Source organism: Salmo salar, chromosome 01 (assembly GCF_965601325.2).
Source record: "Salmo salar chromosome 01, fSalSal1, whole genome shotgun sequence".
In the NCBI taxonomy this organism is placed as follows: domain Eukaryota; kingdom Metazoa; phylum Chordata; class Actinopteri; order Salmoniformes; family Salmonidae; genus Salmo; species Salmo salar.
The window spans coordinates 27,673,016-27,694,424 of NC_138291.1; the positions used below are offsets into that span (position 1 = coordinate 27,673,016).

General features: G+C 45.8%; 1 protein-coding gene across 1 annotated transcript in view; it reads right to left on the reverse strand.

The window, feature by feature from the left end:
• The window catches only part of LOC106589425 (latent-transforming growth factor beta-binding protein 2), a 153,771-nt gene that overhangs the window by 62,811 nt on the left and 69,551 nt on the right, over window positions 1-21,409 (reverse strand). The window contains exons 4-8 of the mRNA XM_014179443.3: window positions 19,894-20,114; window positions 18,767-18,943; window positions 14,220-14,423; window positions 10,648-10,973; window positions 7,625-7,727 (exon numbers count right to left, since the gene is read on the reverse strand). Coding sequence (XP_014034918.3) covers window positions 7,625-7,727; window positions 10,648-10,973; window positions 14,220-14,423; window positions 18,767-18,943; window positions 19,894-20,114 — 1,031 coding nt within the window. The remainder of the gene's footprint in view (window positions 1-7,624; window positions 7,728-10,647; window positions 10,974-14,219; window positions 14,424-18,766; window positions 18,944-19,893; window positions 20,115-21,409) is intronic.

Sequence of the window (21,409 nt, forward strand, 5' to 3'; positions counted from 1 at the left end):
AATCAGCTGGCATCATTTTTATGGATATATACAAATAAATGTCAATAGAAAACAGGTAAAACAAAATGAAATGCAGCTAGTTTGCAGTGATTGTGTTAGCGGTGTTGTTGGCTAGCTCCTCTGAACAACAGTGTCCTAACGAGAGAGCACATTTTCTATGCCAGGTAAAATCGCGCATCATTGACATTGTTATGGATATATCCAAATAAATGTCACTAGAAAACAGCTTAAACAAATGAAAATGAGGCACTGTTTGACGTGACTAAGTTAGCCGTAGTTGGCTAGCTAGCAAGCAAGGGATAAGAATGTTGCCAGCCGGGATGGCAATGGAACTTTTAGAACCAACGACTGGGTAGCGTCCATAGATACAGAACAAAAACGACTGGGTCGCGTCTCTGGCAACTGATCCGACAGAACGAACGAACGACCAGCCGGCCCTCGACAACAACACCGTGCCAATGTATCCTCCAAACACCGGCTTCTCGGGCACTATCATTTTAGTGATCTGATCTACTGTATCTACAAAGAGCTGGATTCACTTCATTAGATACGTTTCCTAATATACTTCGAAAGCAAATTAGCTGTCAACTACATACCTAACACTTGCCTTTCCTCATCCAATCAGGTTTCATCTCGCAGCCCAGGGGGACAAGCAGCTCTAACTGCTTCCATCTCCTCTCCTGCGAGAGGACACACGTCAACCTTTCCAAACCTGAAATGTAAAAAGGTTCGGCGCAGTCGCTCTCACTCTCTCACTCTGTCACTCTCTCACTCTCTCACTGTCTCACTCACTCACTCTCTCACTCTCTCAGCCTCATAAGAACCAAAGGGAGAGGAGAGATGGACCAGGGTCTTATTTTATCTGGAGTTCATTACGCATTGGAATTTGCAGCATGTGGGTTTACAGTGCATTCGATCCTACAAGGCTGAACAGGGCTGGGGCTTCCACAGTGTAGGCCTGGGACTGACAAGCACATCTCACTGTCATAACCTCCATTACGTCAACCTCCGTCCTTCCCAAAAACACACACCCATTCGTTTCCCCATTGCACCATGGCTTTCTCCACTCCATATAACAATAATAACACTTTAACTACCAAAAATAACAATGTAGTCTGGCAGTGTCTTGGATGGGATGTCTCTTACCAAATCAGTCAGAGTTCAGTGAATCCTTGCCATCGGATAGAGGGAGAACTACAGGAGAAAGATGTGGGAATGGTATGGGAATCAGAGTTAGGACTGAAGACAAAGACAGGGAGCAGAGAGATACATCCAGGGATGTATCTCCACAGAACTATGCTGCCACTAAAACCGCACTCAATGAGCTGTATACCGCCATAAGCAAACAGGAAAGAGCTCATCCAGAGGCGGCGCTCCTAGTGGCCGGGGACTTTAATGCAGGGAAACTTAAATCAGTTTTACCTCATTTCTATCAGCATGTTAAATGTGCAACCAGAGGGAAAAAAATCCTAGGCCACCTGTACTCCACACACAGATGCGTACAAAGCTCTCCCTCACCCTCCATTTGGCAAATCTGACCATAATTCTATCCTCCTGATTCCTGCTTACAAGCAAAAATTAAAGCAGGAAGCACCAGTGACTCGGTCTATAAAAAAGTGGTCAGATGAAGCAGATGCTAAACTACAGGACTGTTTTGCTAGCACAGACTGGAATATGTTCCGGGATTCTTCCAATGGCATTGAGGAGTACACCAGTCACTGGCTTTATCAATAAGTGCATCGAGGACGTCGTCCCCGCAGTGACTGTACGTACATACCCCAACCAGAAGCCATTGATTACAGGCAACATTCGCACTGAGCTAAAGGGTAGAGCTGCCGCTTTCAAGGAGCGGGACTCTAACCTGGAAGCTTATAAGAAATCCCGCTATGCCCTCCGATGAACCATCTAACAGGCAAAGCATCTATACAGGACTAAGATAGAATCGTACTGCACCGGCTCCGACGCACGTCGGATGTGACAGCAATTGCAAACTATTACAGACTATAGTGGGAAGCACAGCCAAGAGCTGCCCAGTGACATGAGCTTACCAGACGAGCTAAATAACTTCTATGCTATCTTCGAGGCAAGTAACACTGAAACACGCATGAGAGCATCAGCTGTTCCGGACGACTGTGTGATCACGCTCTCCGCAGCCGATGTGAGTAAGACCTTTAAACAGGTCAACATTCACAAGGCCGCAGGGCCAGACGGATTACCAGGACGTGTACTGGGAGCATGCACTGACCAACTGGCAAGTGTCTTCACTGACATTTTCAACCTCTCCCTGTCTGAGTCTGTAATACCAACATGTTTCAAGCAGACCACCATAGTCCCTGTGCTCAAGAACACTAAGGTAAACTACCTAAATGACTACCGACCCGTAGCACTCACGTCTGTAGCCATGAATGCTTTGAAAGGTTGGTCGTGGCTCACATCAACACCATTATCCCAGAAACCCTAGACATACTCCAATTTGCAGACCGCCCAAACAGATCCACAGATGATGCAATCTCTATTGCACACCACACTGCCCTTTTACACCAGGACAAAAGGAACACCTACATGAGAATGCTGTTCATTGACTACAGCTCAGCATTCAACACCATAGTGCCCTCAAAGCTCATCACTAAGCTAAGGACTAAACACCTCCCTCTGCAACTGGATCCTGGACTTCCTGACGGGCCGCCCCAGGTGGTAAGGGTAGGTAACAACACATAAACCATGCTGATCCTCAACACAGGGGGCCTCTCAGGGGTGCGTGCTCAGTCCCCTCCTGTACTCCCTGTTTACTCATGAACGCACGGCCAGGCACGACTCCAACACCACCAACACCATCATTAAGTTTGCTGATGACACAACAGTGCTAGGCCTGATCACCGACAACGGTGCAAGGACAACAACCTCTCCCTCAACGTGCTCAAGACAAAGGAGATGATTGTGGACTACAGGAAAAGGAGGAACGAGCACGCCCCCATTCTCATCGACAGGGCTGTAGTGGCGCAGGTTGAGAGCTTCAAGTTCCTTGACATCACCAACAAACTAATATGGTCCAAGCACACCAAGACAGTTGTGAAGAGGGCACGATAAAACCTATTCCCCCTCAGGAGACTGAAAATATTTGGCATGGGTCCTCAGATGCTCAAAAGGTTTTACAGCTGCACCATCGACAGCATCCTGCCTGGTATGGCAACTGCTCAGCCTCCGACCGCAAGGCACTACAGAGGGTAGTGCGTACGGCCCAGCACATCACTGGGGCCAAGTTTCCTGCCATCCAGGACCTCTATACCAGGCGGTGTCAGAGGAAGGCCCTAAAAATGGTCAAAGACTCCAGCCACCCTAGTCATATAGAGTGTTCTCTCTGCTACCGCACGGCAAGCGATACCCGAGCACCAAGTCTAGGTCCTAGAGGCTCTAAACAGCTTCTACCCCCAAGCCATGAGACTCTTAAACAGCTAATCAAATGGCTACCCTGACTATTTGCACTGCCCCCCCTTCTACGCTGTTGCTACTCTGTTATAATCTATGCATAGTCACTTTAATAACTCTGTACATATAACTCTGTACATATTACCTCAATTACCTCGACACCAGTGCCCCCACACATTGACTCTGTACCGGTACCCGCTGTATATAGCCTCCACATTGACTCTGTACCGGTACCCCCTGTATATAGCCTCCACATTGACTCTGTACCGGTACCCTGCTAATGTTATTTACTGCTGCTTTTTAATTATTTGTTATTGTTATCTCTTACTTTTTTTGCTCTTGGTATTTTCTTAAAACTGGTTGGTTACAGGCTTGTAAGTAAGCATTTCACCGTAAGGTCTACACCTGTTGTATTCTGCGCATGTGTCAAATAAAAATTGATTTGATTTGACTTAAAGCTGACCAGAGGAGACACATTAAAAGGTTCTGGAAACAGTAGGTTGAACAAGTGGTCTAAGCCATGGGTTCCCAAGATTTTTCACTCGGGGCCCCCCTTCCAGCATTGGGGAACATCCCGCACTCCCCTGTGCATGTGAGCACACGTCACGTTTATTTCTATGGGCACAAGCACTGTTCATGACACAAACTGTTCACACCCCTCTTGTTGGTGGAGAGGAAATGTTGTGCGTTTAAAGCTTATTTCCTGCAATTCTACACATTTTGTCATGGGGTGCAAAAAACATTCAGCAGTTTCTGACAAGTTAGAAATAGTAATAAATAGTTCTCTAAGGTATCAAATCAAATTGTATTGGCTACCTGGGGTGGCAGGTAGCCTAGTGGTTAGAGTGTTGGATTAGTAACCGAAAGGTTGCTTGATTGAATCCCCGAGCTGACAAGGTAAAAATCTGTTGTTCTGCCCCTGAACAAGGCAGTTAACCCACTGTTCGTAGGCCGTCATTGTAAACAAGAATTTGTTCTGAACTGACTTGCATAGTTAGATAAAAAATATAAATTTTACTGGTCACATACACATGGTTAGCAGATGTTAATGCGAGTGTAGCGAAATGCTTGTACTTCTAGTTCCAACAGTGCAGTAATATCTAACAAGTAATCTAACAAATTCACAACGGCTACCTTATACACACAAATGTAAAGGGTTGAATAAGAATATGTACATGTAAGTATATGGATGAGCTATGGCCGTGCGGCATAGGCAAGATGCAGTAGATGTACAGTATATACATATGAGATGAGTAATGTAGGATATGTAGACATTATTAAAGTGGCATTATTTAAAGTGACTAGTGATACCTTTATTAAATCAATTTATTAAATGTATTAAAATGTCCAGTGATTTGAGTCTGTATGTTGGCAGCAGCCTCTCTATGTTAGTGATGACTGTTTAACAGTCTGATGGCCTTGAGATAGAAGCTGTTTTTCAGTCTCTCGGTCCCAGCTTTGATGCACCTGTACTGACCTCGCCTTATGGATGATAGCGGGGTGAACAGGCAGTGGCTCGGGTGGTTGTTGTCCTTGTTTATCTTTTTGGCCTTCGGGTGACATCGGGTGGTGTAGGTGTCCTGGAGGGCAGGTAGTTTGCCCCCTGTGATGCGTTGTGCAGACCTCACTACCCTCTGGAGAGCTTTTCAGTTGTGGGCGGAGCAGTTGCCGTACCAGGCGGTGATACAGCCCAACAGGATGCTCTCGATTGTGCATTGTGCATCTGTAAAAGTTTGTGAGTGTTTTAGGTGACACGCCACATTTCTTCAGCCTTCTGAGGTTGAAGAGGCGCTGTTGTGCCTTCTTCACCACGCTGTCTGTGTGGGTGGACCATTTCAGTTTGTCCGTGATGTCTACGTCAAGGAACTTAAAACTTTCCACCTTCTCCACTACTGTCCCATCGATGTGGATGGGGGGATGCTCCCGCTGCTGTTTCCTGTAGTCCACGATCATCTCCTTTGTTTTGTTGATGTTGAGTGAGAGGTTATTTTCCTGACACCACACTCCGAGGGCCCTCACCTCCTCCCTGTAGGCCGTCTCGTCGTTGTTGGTAATCAGGCCTATCACTGTAGTGTCGTCTGCAAACTTGATGATTGAGTTGGAGGCGCGCATGGCCACGCAGTCGTGGGTGAACAGGGAGTACAGGAGAGGGCTGAGAACGCACCCTTGTGGGGCCCCAGTGTTGAGGATCAGCGGGGTGGAGATGTTGTTTTCTACCTTCACCACCTGGGGGCGGCCCGTCAGAAAGTCCAGGACCCAGTTGCACATGGCGGGGTCGAGACCAGGGTCTCCAGCTTAATGACTTTTGGAGGGTACTATGGTATTAAATGCTGAGCTGTAGTCAATGTACAGCATTCTTACATAGGTATTCCTCATCCAGATGGGATAGGGCAGTGTGATGGCGATTTCGTCGTCTCTGGACCTATTGGGGCGGTAAGCAAATTGAAGTGGGTCTAGGGTATCAGGTAGGGTGGAGGTGATATGATCCTTGACTAGTCTCTCAAAGCACTTCATGATGACAGAAGTGAGTGCTACAGGGCGATAGTCATTTAGTTCAGTTACCTTAGCTTTCTTGGAAACAGGAACAATGGTGGCCATCTTGAAGCATGTGGGCACTGCAGACTGGGATAGGGATTGGTTGAATATGTCCGTAAACACACCAGCCAGCTGGTCTGCGCATGCTCTGAGGACGTGGCTAGGGATGCTGTCTAGGCCGGCAGCTTTGCTAGGGTTAACACGTTTAAATGTTTTACTCACGTTGGCCACTGTGAAGGAGAGCCCACAGGCTTTCGTAGCGGGCCGTGTCAGTGGCACTGTATTGTCCTCAAAGCGAGCAAAGAAGTTGTTTAATTTGTCTGGGAGCAAGACGTTGATGTCCACAATGACTTACATGACAAAATTACTTCCTTACAGATACTTGTCATCAAGCCCTCAACTGACTGACCTGACCAGTCCCAGAGAGATGTACGGGATGACAAAATGATTACTCTTAATTTATGCTTGTCCACTTGTTTTAGTTATACAAAGTATAATCAAGCCAGTGAAGCGAGTTCTGGACACATTTACAGGGAACAATAAGACTGGAAAGAAATGCCAAGTATTCCCTATTAAGTCCTTCAAAGTATACACCAATTAGCATGGGACCTATGTGGCTTCATCTTTCTCTTTTTTGTCTTTCATTCTCTCATCTGACTCCGCATGTGACCTATGTGGCTTCATCTTTCTCTTTTTTGTCTTTCATTCTCTCATCTGACTCCGCATGTGACCTAGGACTGAGGCCCAAGCTGCCCCTAAACAACTACAAAATGAGAGAACGGAGGGATAGTTCTGTTTCTCCCCACTTCAAAGGACAGAGGAGAGGAAAACATCTGGGATCCAAAAGAGATGCTGATGTGGGTCTTGAGAGAGAGAGATTCTGGCACAGAGAGAAGAGAAGAATAGATTTGTGTTTGTGATGAATGGACCTGAGTGAGATGATGTCTGCTCGTGATTAGAGCTCCGGCAGACAGACAGACACTAAACAGGGACAGGCTATGACAGCACCCTGTGCAGGCAATTGACATCTACCGCAGCCAGACCTCTTCCTGATAGGAATTAACAGTGAAGGGCAGGGACAGTCCCTCCCACCCATCACACACCCCCTTGGAGAGCTCCAGTAACAGAACTTGGCGGTCCTTGGGGGGGTCATCAGGGGTCAGGAGTGCTCTTGTATTACAAACACAATGAGGGAACACACAGCAGCGACAGTCCAGGCAGCTATGGTCAGGGACCACGGCTGTTCATTCTCTTCTGTTACTTAAAGTAGGAGAGGGAGAGCCATCCTCTTTCTCTGCCTGCCCGCAGGCTGGGTGGCACTCCTGCCAGCCTCTGTTATTCATGCTAAATGTGTTTTCATTTGGAGCCTTGTTTTTTTCTAGAAGCGAAAACAGCTTAATTTTATAATAAGACGACAAGTAAGTCCCGATGCCAATGGAGTCGAGGCACAATCCTTCTAATCTGGGATACACAAATCAGTAATCATCCTGAATTATCACCCCATGTTAAAGTAATAGACTGTTATTCTCAGAGATACATTGTGTTTATGAATGAAGTAAAAGGAATTGTTTAGCTACATTAACACATAAAAAAGATATAACACAAGGTAAAGCACTGGAGGAGGTTCAGTGGTTCAGTGTGTTCAGTATGTGAGGGGACTCACCTGGTTTGGTTGGACACTCTGTGCACTTGTTCAGGCCCCATGAGGCTCCTACACTTCCACAGCAGTCATCCTGTTTGGTCAGGCCAGGAAGAGGCTTCCCACACTGCAATGACAACACACACACACACACATCTCAACACACTCACACAACACAGGACACATCACTGACACCTTCCTTTTCCACTTCATTTGATAGTATGTTGTTTAACGTCACTGTATTTATGTGGTGTGTGTGTGTGTGTGTGTGGTGTGTGTGTGTGTGTGTGTGTGTGTGGTGTGTGTGTGTGTGTGTGTGTGGGTGTGGTGTGTGTGTGTGTGTGTGTGTGTGTGTGTGTTTAATTGGATTGTCTGTGTGTTGTGTGTTTATGCATGGGTGTGTAGTAGTTTGTGAGTCTTCCCATCGGAATGAGGACAGAGTGAGCTGAATGGAACACACCTGAGACTGGTTAGACAGCAGAGGACATAATCAGGCTGTTCCTCAAATAGCTCTGCTGCTGCTGGCATGGTTTGTTAAGGAGCTTGGCTAATTTTGGAGAGATTATTATCAAACCTCACTGCCTGGCAAATGGTGCCTCACGGATCTTTGGGAAGAAAAGATAAGGACACATTGCTATGGAACACCTAACTAGGGCACTGGTAAAGTCAGTCAAGACCAAACAGAGATCTTATTTGAGGAAAACCAGTAAGCAACCGCAGGATGAAGACATGGCATAGACAATGAGAGATCCCCTCCAGCACAAACATACTCTCCCACTGCTCTGTGTCCAGCAGCAGATATCACATAGCCCAACACTGGCCTGGCAGCAGCTAAACAGAGGAAACTACTGTTAGGTTTGGAAACACAGAAGGAAGGGGGAATAACAGCATCTCTCACAGCCTAGACAACAGATGCTGCCTGTACAGGACCTCCGTGAGGAGCTCTCATTACCAGTGGCAGCCAGTGGAGGTAGAAATCTGAGGAACGGCTCATTGTAATGGCTGGAATGGAACGGTATCGCAAACATATGGTTTCCATGAGTTTGATACCTTTCCATTCCAGCCATTCCAAAGAGCCTGTCCTCCGATTTCTTCCTCCACTGGCCACCACTGCTCTTTCTTTATTTACTCTGTGTGTGTGTGAGAGAGTGTGAAGGAGATGCATTGTGGGTGTAGCAGTTCGCCTTGTGTTTGTGACAAGTAGTGGATTTCAGTCTCCTTCCTTGGTCCTTCATTTCAGGCCTAACTCATAACTAACTTCTAACACATCTGTGTGTGTTGGGAGGGGAACATGAGATGACAAATGTGTTGACAACTCATAAATCCTGGATGCAGGATGAATTAGAACATAGACAGCTTCTACCAGACAGACAGAGGAGGGAAGGTAGGTATGCTGCCCTGCGGCACATACGGTGAAACACACAGAAGCCAAACTTGGTCTTCACCTCAAAGACTAGGCAAACATCCTGCAGTAGTCAGCTAAGATTAGCGCTGTTACGGTGACCGTATTACCAGTTACGGTAACTAGGCTTCTCCAAAACTGCGTTCTGATGCCGCTGATGGTCATTAGTAGCCTACCAAACTTGCTAACGGCCAGTCACTAATACTCAGGCCTGGTACTCAGGGCTCTACTGTTCCTCTAATCACTCTGATGTCAATGCAAATGCAATTGAAAGTCAAACACTTAGAGCTCTTGCATTCAGAGTTTGAGCAGAATAGGATCACCTGTTGTGGCGCGAGAGCCAGCTCCTCGTAGCTGGTTGATGAACGGAATGAAATAAGTGTTCTTATAAACCCATGTTGTGCAACATTTCTATTGGCTATGCGATGCAATTGCATGCGAAAACAAAGTTCCGATGGCCTCTATTAAAAAGAGGAGGAACACATCAGATTTCTATAGGCTAGGCCTACTATATTTATTTCTCAACTTTCCTAATATTAGCACATTGGTTTGCTTTACACCGGAGTAGCCTACCTGGCTGGCATGAAAATGAACCGTGGGAAAAGCATCCTCCATTCGCTATTCAAGTGCATACGGATGACATGTATTTTTCCCCCTGCTCTTGTTCTGACAAGTGCATGATAATGGCCCATTCTAAACCAAAACTAATTTCACACATAAATGATTTAGTATACTGTATTTAAAGACAAGATTACATTGAGAATAGTCTGATGAGTGAGAATATTATCACTTGTGAATGATGCCTAGCGTGTGCAGTCTAAGGCAAGAAACAGCGCATGCGTTATTTTGCAACTTTTTCAAATCATAGTGACACGCATCATGTAGCCTAGCCCATAGGCCTATATAAGGTGTGTATCACAACTAAAGTGGCCACATAACTTAGCGTAGCCTATTTTCAAATCATCATTAGAGTCGCATCATGCAGCCTTACAATGTATTAGAAATCAAAACATATAGCCTAAGGTTTGTATCACAATTAAAGTTGCATAAATAATTATAAATCAAGCATATAGGAGGACCTGTTTCAAATTCTGACTTTGTTAATCGCTCGACACAGAATAGCTGCATGTGCGCACTCCCTCGGAAATCGTTTGGGCAAAATATCCTTTCTATTTTATTCAGCTATGTTCAATTGTATTATTCTTATTATAAAATAGTGGTACGGGAATTGTTAACAAATCTTGTCTGCCCACAGCCATTTAAGGCCTTAATATAAGGACAACTCAGAATACGCTATTCTGTTCTTCTGAAATATACTACATTTTCTTCATATTATAATTTCTTTAGACCTTCCTAAAATAAATAATGGATTTATTGTGATGGTGTAGGCTATATTAAATACATTTATTAGACTTTTTAAAATGTAGATGTTCCAAAGGTCCGCATCAGTGGCTTGTAGACAATACATGGAAGCCCGCAGATACTAAACGTGTTTATATTAATTAAGGGTCAATTACCATGAGACCGGCAGTTATTTGCATGACAGTTACCGGCTGACAAAATGTCATGACCGCCACAGCCCTAGCTAGGATCATCATCAACTCTAATTTACTGTGTTCATTGTACTTCACTCAGAGCACTGTACCTGTCCATTGGTGGTCTCTTGGAAGCACCTTCCCACGTATCCGTTCTGCCGGTTGTGGGGTCTGGAGTGGCTACTGCCGTTCCCGTTGGCGAAGGTGTGTCCATTTCCGTGCCCATACCCATTCCCGTGTCCGTTTCCATTGGAGTGCCCATACCCATGCCCATTACCGTTGCCATGGCCAGGTTGGGAGCGCTGCTGTATAGAGTGACCCCCCTCTGCTGCGGGGGGTCTCTGGCCAAGCTTGACCCTGGCTACCTGGTGGATCTGGACCTCAGCCTCATGGGGGTGCTGGATGTGGACATTCACCAGGGACGGATGTAGAGAGACTGGACAGGACACAGAACGCACAGCACAGTCAGTCAGGCAAAACTCTCTACCATCACACCAGCAGAAACACCTTGAATCCAGTCTGGATGGACATGGTAAAGAACATGATGTCCTGGACCTGACCTTGCAGTAAAATCTGAAATTCAGCGCTTCTCAAAGGATGTTCCCAAAAGGCTGTAAATAACCTCTTCAGCCCAAGCCAGGTCTTAGCATATAGAGATACAGTACAAATGAAAGGGCACTTAAAACATACTAAAGTGCTTAATTCCATAGCTAAAGGTCTTAATCTGGTGATGTCTAGTACTGTCTTTTTACTAGGGCCATCTACTTTATGTGCTGCCTGTCTTCCCAGGAGCCTACTTGGTGTGTGAACTGCTGACTGCTCATAACTTGCAGATGATTGTTAGCACATCAACCAGGTGTTTGAACCATTTCATGTGTTTGAAGGTACAATCTCTGTTTTCCCTGCGAGCAAATCACGTGCACTGTAGGCCAACCGCTGGCCAATCGGATGGCTCAGATGACCGTGTCTGCAGTAACATAGCAGGTACAAAAGAAAGCTACAGTAAAGTTGATACTGTGAGATTTCAACACGTTTAAAACCATGACTAGAGAGACCGTCAACGAATACATTAAAGAGCTGATGTTTATATGAGTGAGTTCATGTTTAAGTTCTTACTCAGCACTTTTTACTCAACACTTTCATAAGCCATAAAATGTGTGTTCTTCATAATTCCACTCAGCGCTACAACAAGCACTGCAGCAGTAATGAATGAGGAGGAAAGTGTATCTATAGGCTTGTGTTGTTATTATTAGTGGCTTGGTTTTTTGGGTGGGGATAATTACATTTCTCTGTTTATAGGAGTAACAACATGAATTTGTGCATGAGGCAGAAATAATGCAGTGCGACACGAGTTTCGCCATCAGCTGGAAGACGGTGTCCCTTTTTGGTCAGTGTCAGTGGAGGACAGGGAGAGTGGAGGGACGTTGAGAGGCACAACCTCAGTCTGCAGCTCTCTCCCTCTGCTGAGTCTGACCATCGGATGCAGGCACCATCAGCCCAGTAAAATAAAAATAAAAGCAAATTATGTAAATGTATGCTCACTCAGCTGTGCCTCACATGTAATACAACAACTGATCTATTACCAGTGTGATCATATAGCCTACCTCAAATGTTGAAATATATATATTTTTTAATTGTCAGAACAACAATACATTGGCTGGGAAATTCAAGCAAAGCCAATATGTGGTGATACTGTATTAGACCTATAGCCTACTGCACAAACCTCATTGCTACAGAACTGTTTTTAATAGGTTAATGTTGCATAGGCTTATGTTTTCTATGCAATGTTAAAAAAATCTGAGCGGTAGATCTCAGCTTGCATTTTGACTCAGAAAGTTAACTCTATGCCTTGACATCTTTCTCCCATCTCTCCACAGATGAAATCATGCGACTAGTGATGTCCGGGAACCCGACAATCTGCCTGCTCAACCCCATCCCCTCCTCCCTTCTCCAGACCATCTCTGGGAACTTCTCCCATTCCTCACTTCCCTCCTCAACTCATCTCTGACCACTGACTTCAAAATGGCCTGAGTCGCTCCCCTCCTCAAGAAACCAACACTCGACCCCTCTGACATCAGAAACTACAGACCGGTATCCCTTCTTTCTTTTCATTCCAAAACACTTGAGCGTGCTGTCTCTGACCAACTCTCTTGCAATCTCTCTCAGAACGATCTTCTTGACCCTAACCAGTCAAAGCTGACTCTCTATTCTCTGTTCTCATCCTCCTAGATCTATCTGCTGCCTTCGATACCGTGAACCATCAGATTATCCTCTCTACCCTCTCAGAGCTGGGGGTCTCAGGTTCTGCACACTCTTGGATTGCATCCTACCTGGCAGTCCGCTCCTACCAGGTGGCGGAGAGGATCTGTGACTGCACCAAGTACTCTCACTACTGGTGTCCCTCAGGGCACGGTTCTAGGCCCTCTCATCTTCTTTCTATACACCAAATCAGTCGGCTCGGCAATAAACTACCTTTCTCCTTCCCCCCTTTTGAAACCCAGGTGGCGACACAGATCTCTGCGTGCCTGGCAAATATATCAACTTGAACGTCGGCCCACCAGCTCAAGTTCAACCACGACAAGACGGAGCTACTCTTCCTCCTGGGGAAGGCCTGCCCGCTCCAAGACCTCTCCATCACAGTTGACAACTTCTTGGTATCCCTGTCCCAGAGTGTAAAGAACCTTGGCGTGACCCAGGACAACACCTTGTCATTCTCTGCAAACATCAAAGCAGTGACCCGCTCCTGCAGGTTCATGCTCTACAATATTCGTAGAGTATGACCCTGCTCCACACAGGAAGCAGAGCAGGACCTAATCCAGGCATTTGTCATCTCCCGTCTGGACTACTGCAACTCGCTTATGGCTGGGCTCCCCACTTGTGCCATCAAACCCCTGCTTCTCATCAAGAAAGCTGCAGGCCGCCTGGTGTTCAACCTTCCATAATTCTCCCATGTCACCCCGCTCCTCTGCACACTCCACTGGCTTACAGTCGAAGCTTGCATCCACTACAAGACCATGTTACTTGCCTACGGAGCAGCAACAGGAACTGCCCCTACCTACCTTCAGCCTCTGCTCAAACCCGAGTACTCCGTTCTGCCACCTCTGGTCTCTTGGCCCTCCCATCCCTATAGAAGGGCAACTCCCACTCAGCCCAGTCCAAGCGCTTCCCTGTCCTGGCACCCCAATGGTGGAACCAGCTTCCCCCTGAAACTAGGACAGCATAGTCTCTGCCCATCTTCCGAAAACATCTTAAACCTTACCTCTTCAAGGACATCTTAAATAATCCCAAAGTACCACCCTGGCTGCTCATTTTAGCTGCTCTTCATGGCACTGGTTAGGGCATGATCTGTTTCTAATTCACTATAGGTTATTCTGTTGATAGAGGGAGCACTATCCTCAAAACACCCCATTACATATTCTACTAAGAATCCATTCACTGCTGGTTCGCAAAGGAAGAGTACGGCACAGTTACTAACTGGGCCGTTGCACATCAACAAATAAACCTGAGTTAGTTCAAACAGAACCAGAACAGTTGAGAGGGCATGATAAATTCAATTTATAAAGGACAGCAGTAAAATGAGCAGAACTGGAGGAAACAGTGTGTCTACAGGAGACCGGGCTGGGGAGGCCCTTGAGACCTGGCCAGAGACTGTGTCCAGCCAGACAGATGGCTAGATGATTACCTTGTTGATTGGACAGCGGCAGGGTGTACATGGAGTGGGATGAGGAGTTAAGTCCGGCCAGGCTGCTGTCCTTCCGGCTGAGGGTGGGTCTGGCAGAAGGGGGGGCCGGGAGGTGGCAGAACTTCCCTGTCGAGTTTGATGGGCACCAGCACTGGTCCCTGCCAATGCAGCGCCCACCATTCAGACAGGGGATCTGACAGAAGACTGCAGGAGAGAGAGCAAGAGAGACCAAGGTCATTACCGGAGAGAAAGGTTAGTTAGTGTAAGGAACCGCCAGCTGCAGGCCGCGGGGGGCCAGTACAAAAAAAAATGCATGAAATGAAATGTATGCATTCACTACTGTAAGTCACTCTGGATAAGAGCGTCTGCTAAATTACTAAAATGTAACAATGTTAATTAGTTGATTTATGCTTGTACCCATACACATAATGAGAAGCAGGAGGGATAGTTCTAAAAGAAAGTGTGTACAGAGACTTCATGCGGCCAACTTGTTTTCTGGAATGTAATGTTCACATAACCACATTCACTACCAGACACCTCATTTGACATGGGTTTATGAAGTTCCAACTTCACCCTGAGGGCAACACACACTAATAATATCACCCCTCCCTATTAAGCCAAGCCTTTCTCAGCTGTCCCATGATGTGTGTTTGTGCCTCATTTAAACACACAGGTTTCAAGAAAATAAGGAATGTACACACTCCTATATTTGATACTTCCTCTGTTGAAAATGAAACTCTCACCTATTTCAAAGGAGCGAGGCAATTGGTTCTTGAGCAGATACGTGTCATGCCCTGATCTGTTTTACCTGTCTTTGTGATTGCCTCCACCCACCTCCAGGTGTCACCTGTTTTCCCCATTAGTCCCTGGTGTATTTATCCCTGTGTTTCCTGTCTCTATGTGCCAGTTTGTCTTGTTTTGCCAAGTCAACCAGCGGTTTTCCGAGCTCCTATTTGTCCCTGTCTCTTCCTAGCCCTCCTGGTTTTGACCTTGCCTGTCCTGACGCAGAATCCGCCTGCCTGACCACCCTGCCTGTTCTGACCTCGAGCCTGCCTAGCCCCTTGTACTGTTTGGACTCAGACCTGATCACTGAACCCCTGCCTGTCCTGACCTCGAGCCTGCCTATCGCCTGGACTCCGACCTGCCTTTTGCCTACCATTTTTGTTATAATAAATATCGGAGCTCAACCATCTGACTCCTGTGTCTGCATTTGGGTGTTGCCTTGTGGCCTTATAATAAGACTACTGAATCCCTACATAACACTGTCTTTCTTTGAATACTTTGGTTTGATTTACTTTGCTTTACACCCTGCAACCCTGCAATCGTCCTCTACAAGGAGAAGCAGCTGGTGCTTGACAGGTTGAGTTGATAGCCTTTTCATCTCTTGGCAAAGGTCCCAGTGTCCTACATACCTGCTCCATACTACGATAAACAAAGGAGCTCAAACCATAACCTCAACTCACTCATACTTCAACAGCCTGGAAAATGAAAACTCGATAACAGCCTTGCCCAAATAAAAGGCAATATTCTAAGTGAACAAAATAAAAAAGGTTGATGCCCTTTTTGGTCCAAAAGTACCAAAATTGAACTAGATTTTGTTTATGCTGACTAGTGATGCACCGATATGACATTTTTGGCCAATACCGATATCCAATATTTTCCTTGCCAAAAATAACAATACCGACATTTAACATTTTTGCGGCCTTCTAAGTATTCTAGTACAGTTAAATAGTTAACACACACACGGACGCAGCGGTCTAAGGCACTGCATCTCAGTGCAAGAGGAGTCACTACAGTCCCTGGTTTGAATCCAGGCTGTATTACATTCAGCCGTGATTGGGAGTCCCATAGGGCGGCCCACAATTGGCCAAGCATCATTCGGGTTTGGCTGGGGAAGGCCATCATTGTAAATAAGAATTTGTTCTTAATTGACTTGCCTAGTAAATTAAAGGTTACACACCCCATACTGACCAAAAAGTTATTTTGTTGGCATTTACGTATGTCCCCATTACCAGTAAAACAATCAAAACCTATTTATTGAACTTACTTGCTGTGCTGTTCAGTTGTTCATTTGTTCAGTCATTTCATTCTCAACCAGGATTTCTATGGAACGCCGATTGTGTCTTTGCGTGTCGAAAAATATGCTATTTAACGCTATTTGACATGTCAAATAACACTATTTGACGTGTCAAATAAGCTTGTTGACAAATCAGGACCTGAATATGACTGCAGCTCACATAATTTAACACGTTCATGAATTTTTTACGTAGTTATTACACATTGATTACACTATCACTCGTATTTCATATGTCACAACGATTCATCGATACGTATGCTATGATGCTGGTAAAGTTGTCTCAGGCACCTACAATGATGGCCATAAAAAAAAGCTAGCTAGCTCATGGATGCAAACAATGTTCTTCCCCAAAAAACATAGCAAAACGACATCTGTTTCAGTAGCTATTAGCTAGCTAACTATTAGCTAGGTGTCATCATCTAAAATAACCCACATTTTTAAGACAGTTCTTATTTGATTAATTGTGGTCGGACCCATCTATGTGAAGCTAGCCACAATAAGGATTAGGCACAATAGTGGACTTTGCGGTTAGCCATCAAAATAAAAGTATGGCATAATTCTACTATTTGTATTCATTTGATCACTCTCAGTGACATACTTTTATTTTAAAGGCAAACCGCAAATTCCACTATTGTGCCTAATACTTATTGTGGCTAGCTTCACAACACATAACCCGGTCCGGTCGAGCCTCACTGGCCAGATGAAGCTAGCTGGCTGCTTATAACGTTAGCTTTGGGTAACAGGGTTAAGTAGCTGGCTAGCTATTTATTTTGATGAACTGAAGTTCAATTTCAATAGGAAAACAACAAGTGGCAACCTAGCTAATACTTACACACAAGGATTCCCAAACCATTGCTAAGAATAATGAAATTACCTGCAGTTGCTACTGGTCATTGTTTTCAGGCTGGTTGTGTTGGTGCTAGCTAGGTACCAAGCTAAAGCTAGCTACCCCAGAAGTTGCGGTCGAACAAATGATGCTTTATTACCAACACGGTATTGTAAACACATCGTTTGTGGCCGGTGTTTGCATGCTTTTTTGTACAGCTTTTGACAGTGCTACTGTATCTTTTTTGACTTGCAAAGACCCAAACGGCATTCCATAGTATGTATGTCGTGAAGCTAATAGCAGTGACGCTATTACTGTGTTACTCCAGTAGGGCAACATCTGAAAAATAGCGCACTTGGTAGTGTGTACCGGTGCTCGACCAGTCGGCGAAAGCCAACATCACCCACTGACATCTTTGAAATGCATTGTTAAATGGCTTCTCTAAGTCTCTTGTCCCAGTAATGTCAGGGTTTAGAATAACTGTTCAATGTTGTGAATCCAGGGAGCCCAACAGTGTAATGATGTTATCCACCTAGTTTTAATGCCCCACATTGGGAACATAACAACAACATGACATAACTGTTCGCTGTCCACTTGACATTCCTTGAGGAACACGCACTTCAGCAACAACAAAATGCCGGCTTGGATGTCAAGAAATTTACTTTAACAGAGTCTTTTTACAGATGTTTTAATGGTCAGAGATTTCTTTAAAATAAAATCAAACATAAAAACAAACTACTTCTCAGGATCACCCAGAAGTGCCAGGAATGCATTGTGAAACGGCTCTGCCAAGCCATTGAAGTGTTTGGAGTAACTTAACATTTTCCCAAAACCTATTAATGGGAGCATAAATCTGCAAAACAATCTGTTTATCTATTCAGAACTCAGCCAGTTCCTCCCATGAGGAGCTTATTGTGTTAAGTGTGGGGCGGTAGCGGTGTGTGTGTATTTGAAATGGGCGCTCTTCACTTCTAATCAGTTTGAGTGATTACTGTGAGCCTTAGTTGTGTGGGAAGGGCTAAGGGGAACACTATGGAAACAGGGCCGGAACCCCAGCATTGGGTATTGTTCTCCCCCACCATGGAGAGACAGGGAGGGAGACTACTCTCCTGTGTGAGTTTGTAGCAAAGCCTGTGGATAAATGGCAGCTTTAATGTAATCCCTATAAAATCCTGTTCACGCTGTTACTCCCTCTCTTTCTCTCTCTCTCGCTCTTTCTCTCTATTTCCTTCCCTCCATCTCTCCCAGTGAGCACGTTAAATGGTTAACAGTGGCGCTAAGAGCGAGATGTAAACCACAAAAAGTGTTGGGAGCGTGAGAGCGCCGCTTCCACGTGTGTGGTCAGCTTAACCCCCTCCACTGAGCCCTGCAACACAATGGGCAGGGAGACCTGCTCTTAATCTGCTCTCCCCTTTCCCTCGCTCTCTCCCCTCTGCCCATCTCTCTCTCTTTCACACTGTTCCCGACCATGCATAGTCTCCCCCACTTTGTCCCCTCTCGCTCCCTGACTGCCTGCTATTCAGTGTTGACAGTTCCGCAGCGGGAATGGGTTTACCTATCAGGAGCCCCTCTTTCTCCCTCTCATCCCTGGACCCTATTCAGACAGTGTAGGAAGAGAGAGAGAGAAGAAGAGGGGGAACTCACAGAGTCTGAACCCCTGGGTCTTGGGTGGCTGGTGCTGTTGCTGGTTCTCACTGTAGACGGTGGTGGTGTCACCCTTCTCACAGTTGTTGTAGCAGCGGCCGCCACTGCACACCCTCCGACACACCATGGGGGTGAAAACGATTTTGATGCGGTCCAGGTTGGAGGTAAGGTTGGCCCCTGGAGCACAGCAACACACAGAGACCTTGGTGAGCAGGAGCAGCACTGCGCTGGAGAAGAGCTGCATTCTTAACGAGCGACAGACAGACAGACAGACAGACAGACAGACACAATTTCTGGCCCTGCTGCCTGGCCAGCCCAACAGAAGGGGAGGTTAATATGAGTGTGTGTGTTTGGGCGTGTGTGTGTTTGTTTATGCGTGAGTGTGTTTGTGCCAGTGCCTTGGCAATGGAACGGTACAGCTGAGAGGAGGATGCCTGTCCTCCAAGCCTTTATTATTGGGAAAAGGTGTTCTAGATGTGTGAGTAAACCTTGTGTAATGGTGGGAAGCTGTTCAACATCGTTGAACACCTAGTAGGAGGGAAAAACAAGAGAAACTTAGACAGCAGACAGCTTTACAGAGGGCATTGTTTTGTTCTAAGAGGGTTGGAGGAGTTTCTGGAAGTTTCTGTTGGTGGGGAGGAGGGTTCTGTCAGGGTGCAGCCTGTCATGGAGCCGAGGTGTCTCCCCCTTCTTCCCACCTCCCTCTCTGGGTCCTAAGGGAGGGAGCATGGCTGTCCTGTGATTGAACACTGCAGACACTCCAGAGCAGAGAGCGGATATCCAACGTCTGTCGCTCATGTGATGAAAACCACAGGGAGGGAGGGAGGGAGGGAGGGAGGGAGGGAGGGAGGGAGGGAGGGAGGGAGGGAGGGAGGGAGGGAGGGAGGGAGAGCAGCCTGGGACGGAGTCAACACCACTCCCCCCCCCCCAAAATCTAATGTTCCATTCAGTGAAGACAGAAATTCACTGTGTGTGTGTGTGTGTGTGTGTGGTGTGTGTGTGTGTGTGTGTGTGTGTCTTACATACCGTAGGGTATATTTAACTTTGTTAGAAACCAAGGTAATAAAGAAATAAAGAACAGTGGTATCAACTTGGGTGAAACTTTTTTTGGTTCTTCTGGTCATTACCTGCCGATGCCACTGCATCGTTGACTTGTCTGTTGGTGTGGACATTGGTGGTGGGTCTGTGCCCGTTACGACCATTCCCCTTCCCATTGTCATGTCTGTTGCCATTGGGCAGGGCGTTGGAGGTGATGGGGCCAGTGGATGATGGGTATCGTTTGACTGTGCGAGACGTCCCAGTCTGCTGGGGAGACGAAGAGTCGGCTTGTCCTCGCCTCACCTGGGTCCTGGTAACAAAACAGATGACACCAGATCCTTTAAAACTCTCTCTCAACAGCAGTCACTAAACATACACAAACAACATACAGAACACCGCCATATAGTCCACTTACACATGGTCAACATGTTAAACATAACGTCATGCTGTATTTATGAAAGTTTGAAACACAAAACATAGCATTATGTCTGTCTTCGGTCATAGCATTATGTCTGTCTTAGGTCATAGCATTATGTCTGTCTTAGGTCATAGCATTATGTCTGTCTTAGGTCATAGCATTATGTCTGTCTTAGGTCATAGCATTATGTCTGTCTTAGGTCATAGCATTATGTCTGTCTTAGGTCATAGCATTATGTGTCTTAGGTCATAGCATTACTTCATTGATTTCATATGTTTTTACATATTTTGCTTTAATTGAATCAAGAATATTATACCGTACTTAGGTCCTATAGTAATCCACTGACTCACATCTGTTGTTGGTCAGAGCAGCATGTGCATGGCTAATTAATAGAATATTATGTTTAGTATAAAAGGCATTTTGTAATATACGACCAGTCACCACTGATTAAGAGAAAATAAAGCATCCAGGAATTGGGTGAATAACACTCATGATTTCCCTTTGGATCCATCTGCATGTGTGTATGTGTGTGTGTGCGTGCATGACTGAGTGCCTGGTGGGCATCAGCCCGAGTGTTAAACAGTGTTGGAGGAAGTATTACAAATCTGGTGGAAGAACAAAGCGGTCACACTTCTGGCTGCCTGTGCTGTGAGCATTTGATTTGGTGTAATTACAAACAGCAGCAGTGTGTTGGGGAGAAGCTGAGCTCATGTGAGAGCAGTGGACCAGGCACGTGCTTGCCCTGTCAGACCTCCTCTACCTGGGCTCTGTGGGCAGCATTACGCCACAGACGGGAATTACTTCACCCCCTAAAACATCTGCATCCCACTGGTCTGGTCTCCCACCGACCACACTGGTCTGCAGACTACAACACAAGACAGACCCAAGCCCTTAGTCAGAGAACCAGCTCCTCACAGTTGTACACCTGCAACGCTTCAAGTTATTTAAGGATTAAATGAAACCACTGATTTAGAATAACAATAACATTCATTACATATGTGGTTTTCAGACACAGTCAGGCACACACCAACACAAACAAACACACACACACTGAATATGCGTCACGTGACGTCGGGAATTTCCCTCGATTTCTCACCAAACAATTGTTTGTTTGGTACAAACATTGCTTGTTAAATTAGCTAGGCCTATGCTATCACTAGTCCCATCAAACATTGTGCTTTTTATTA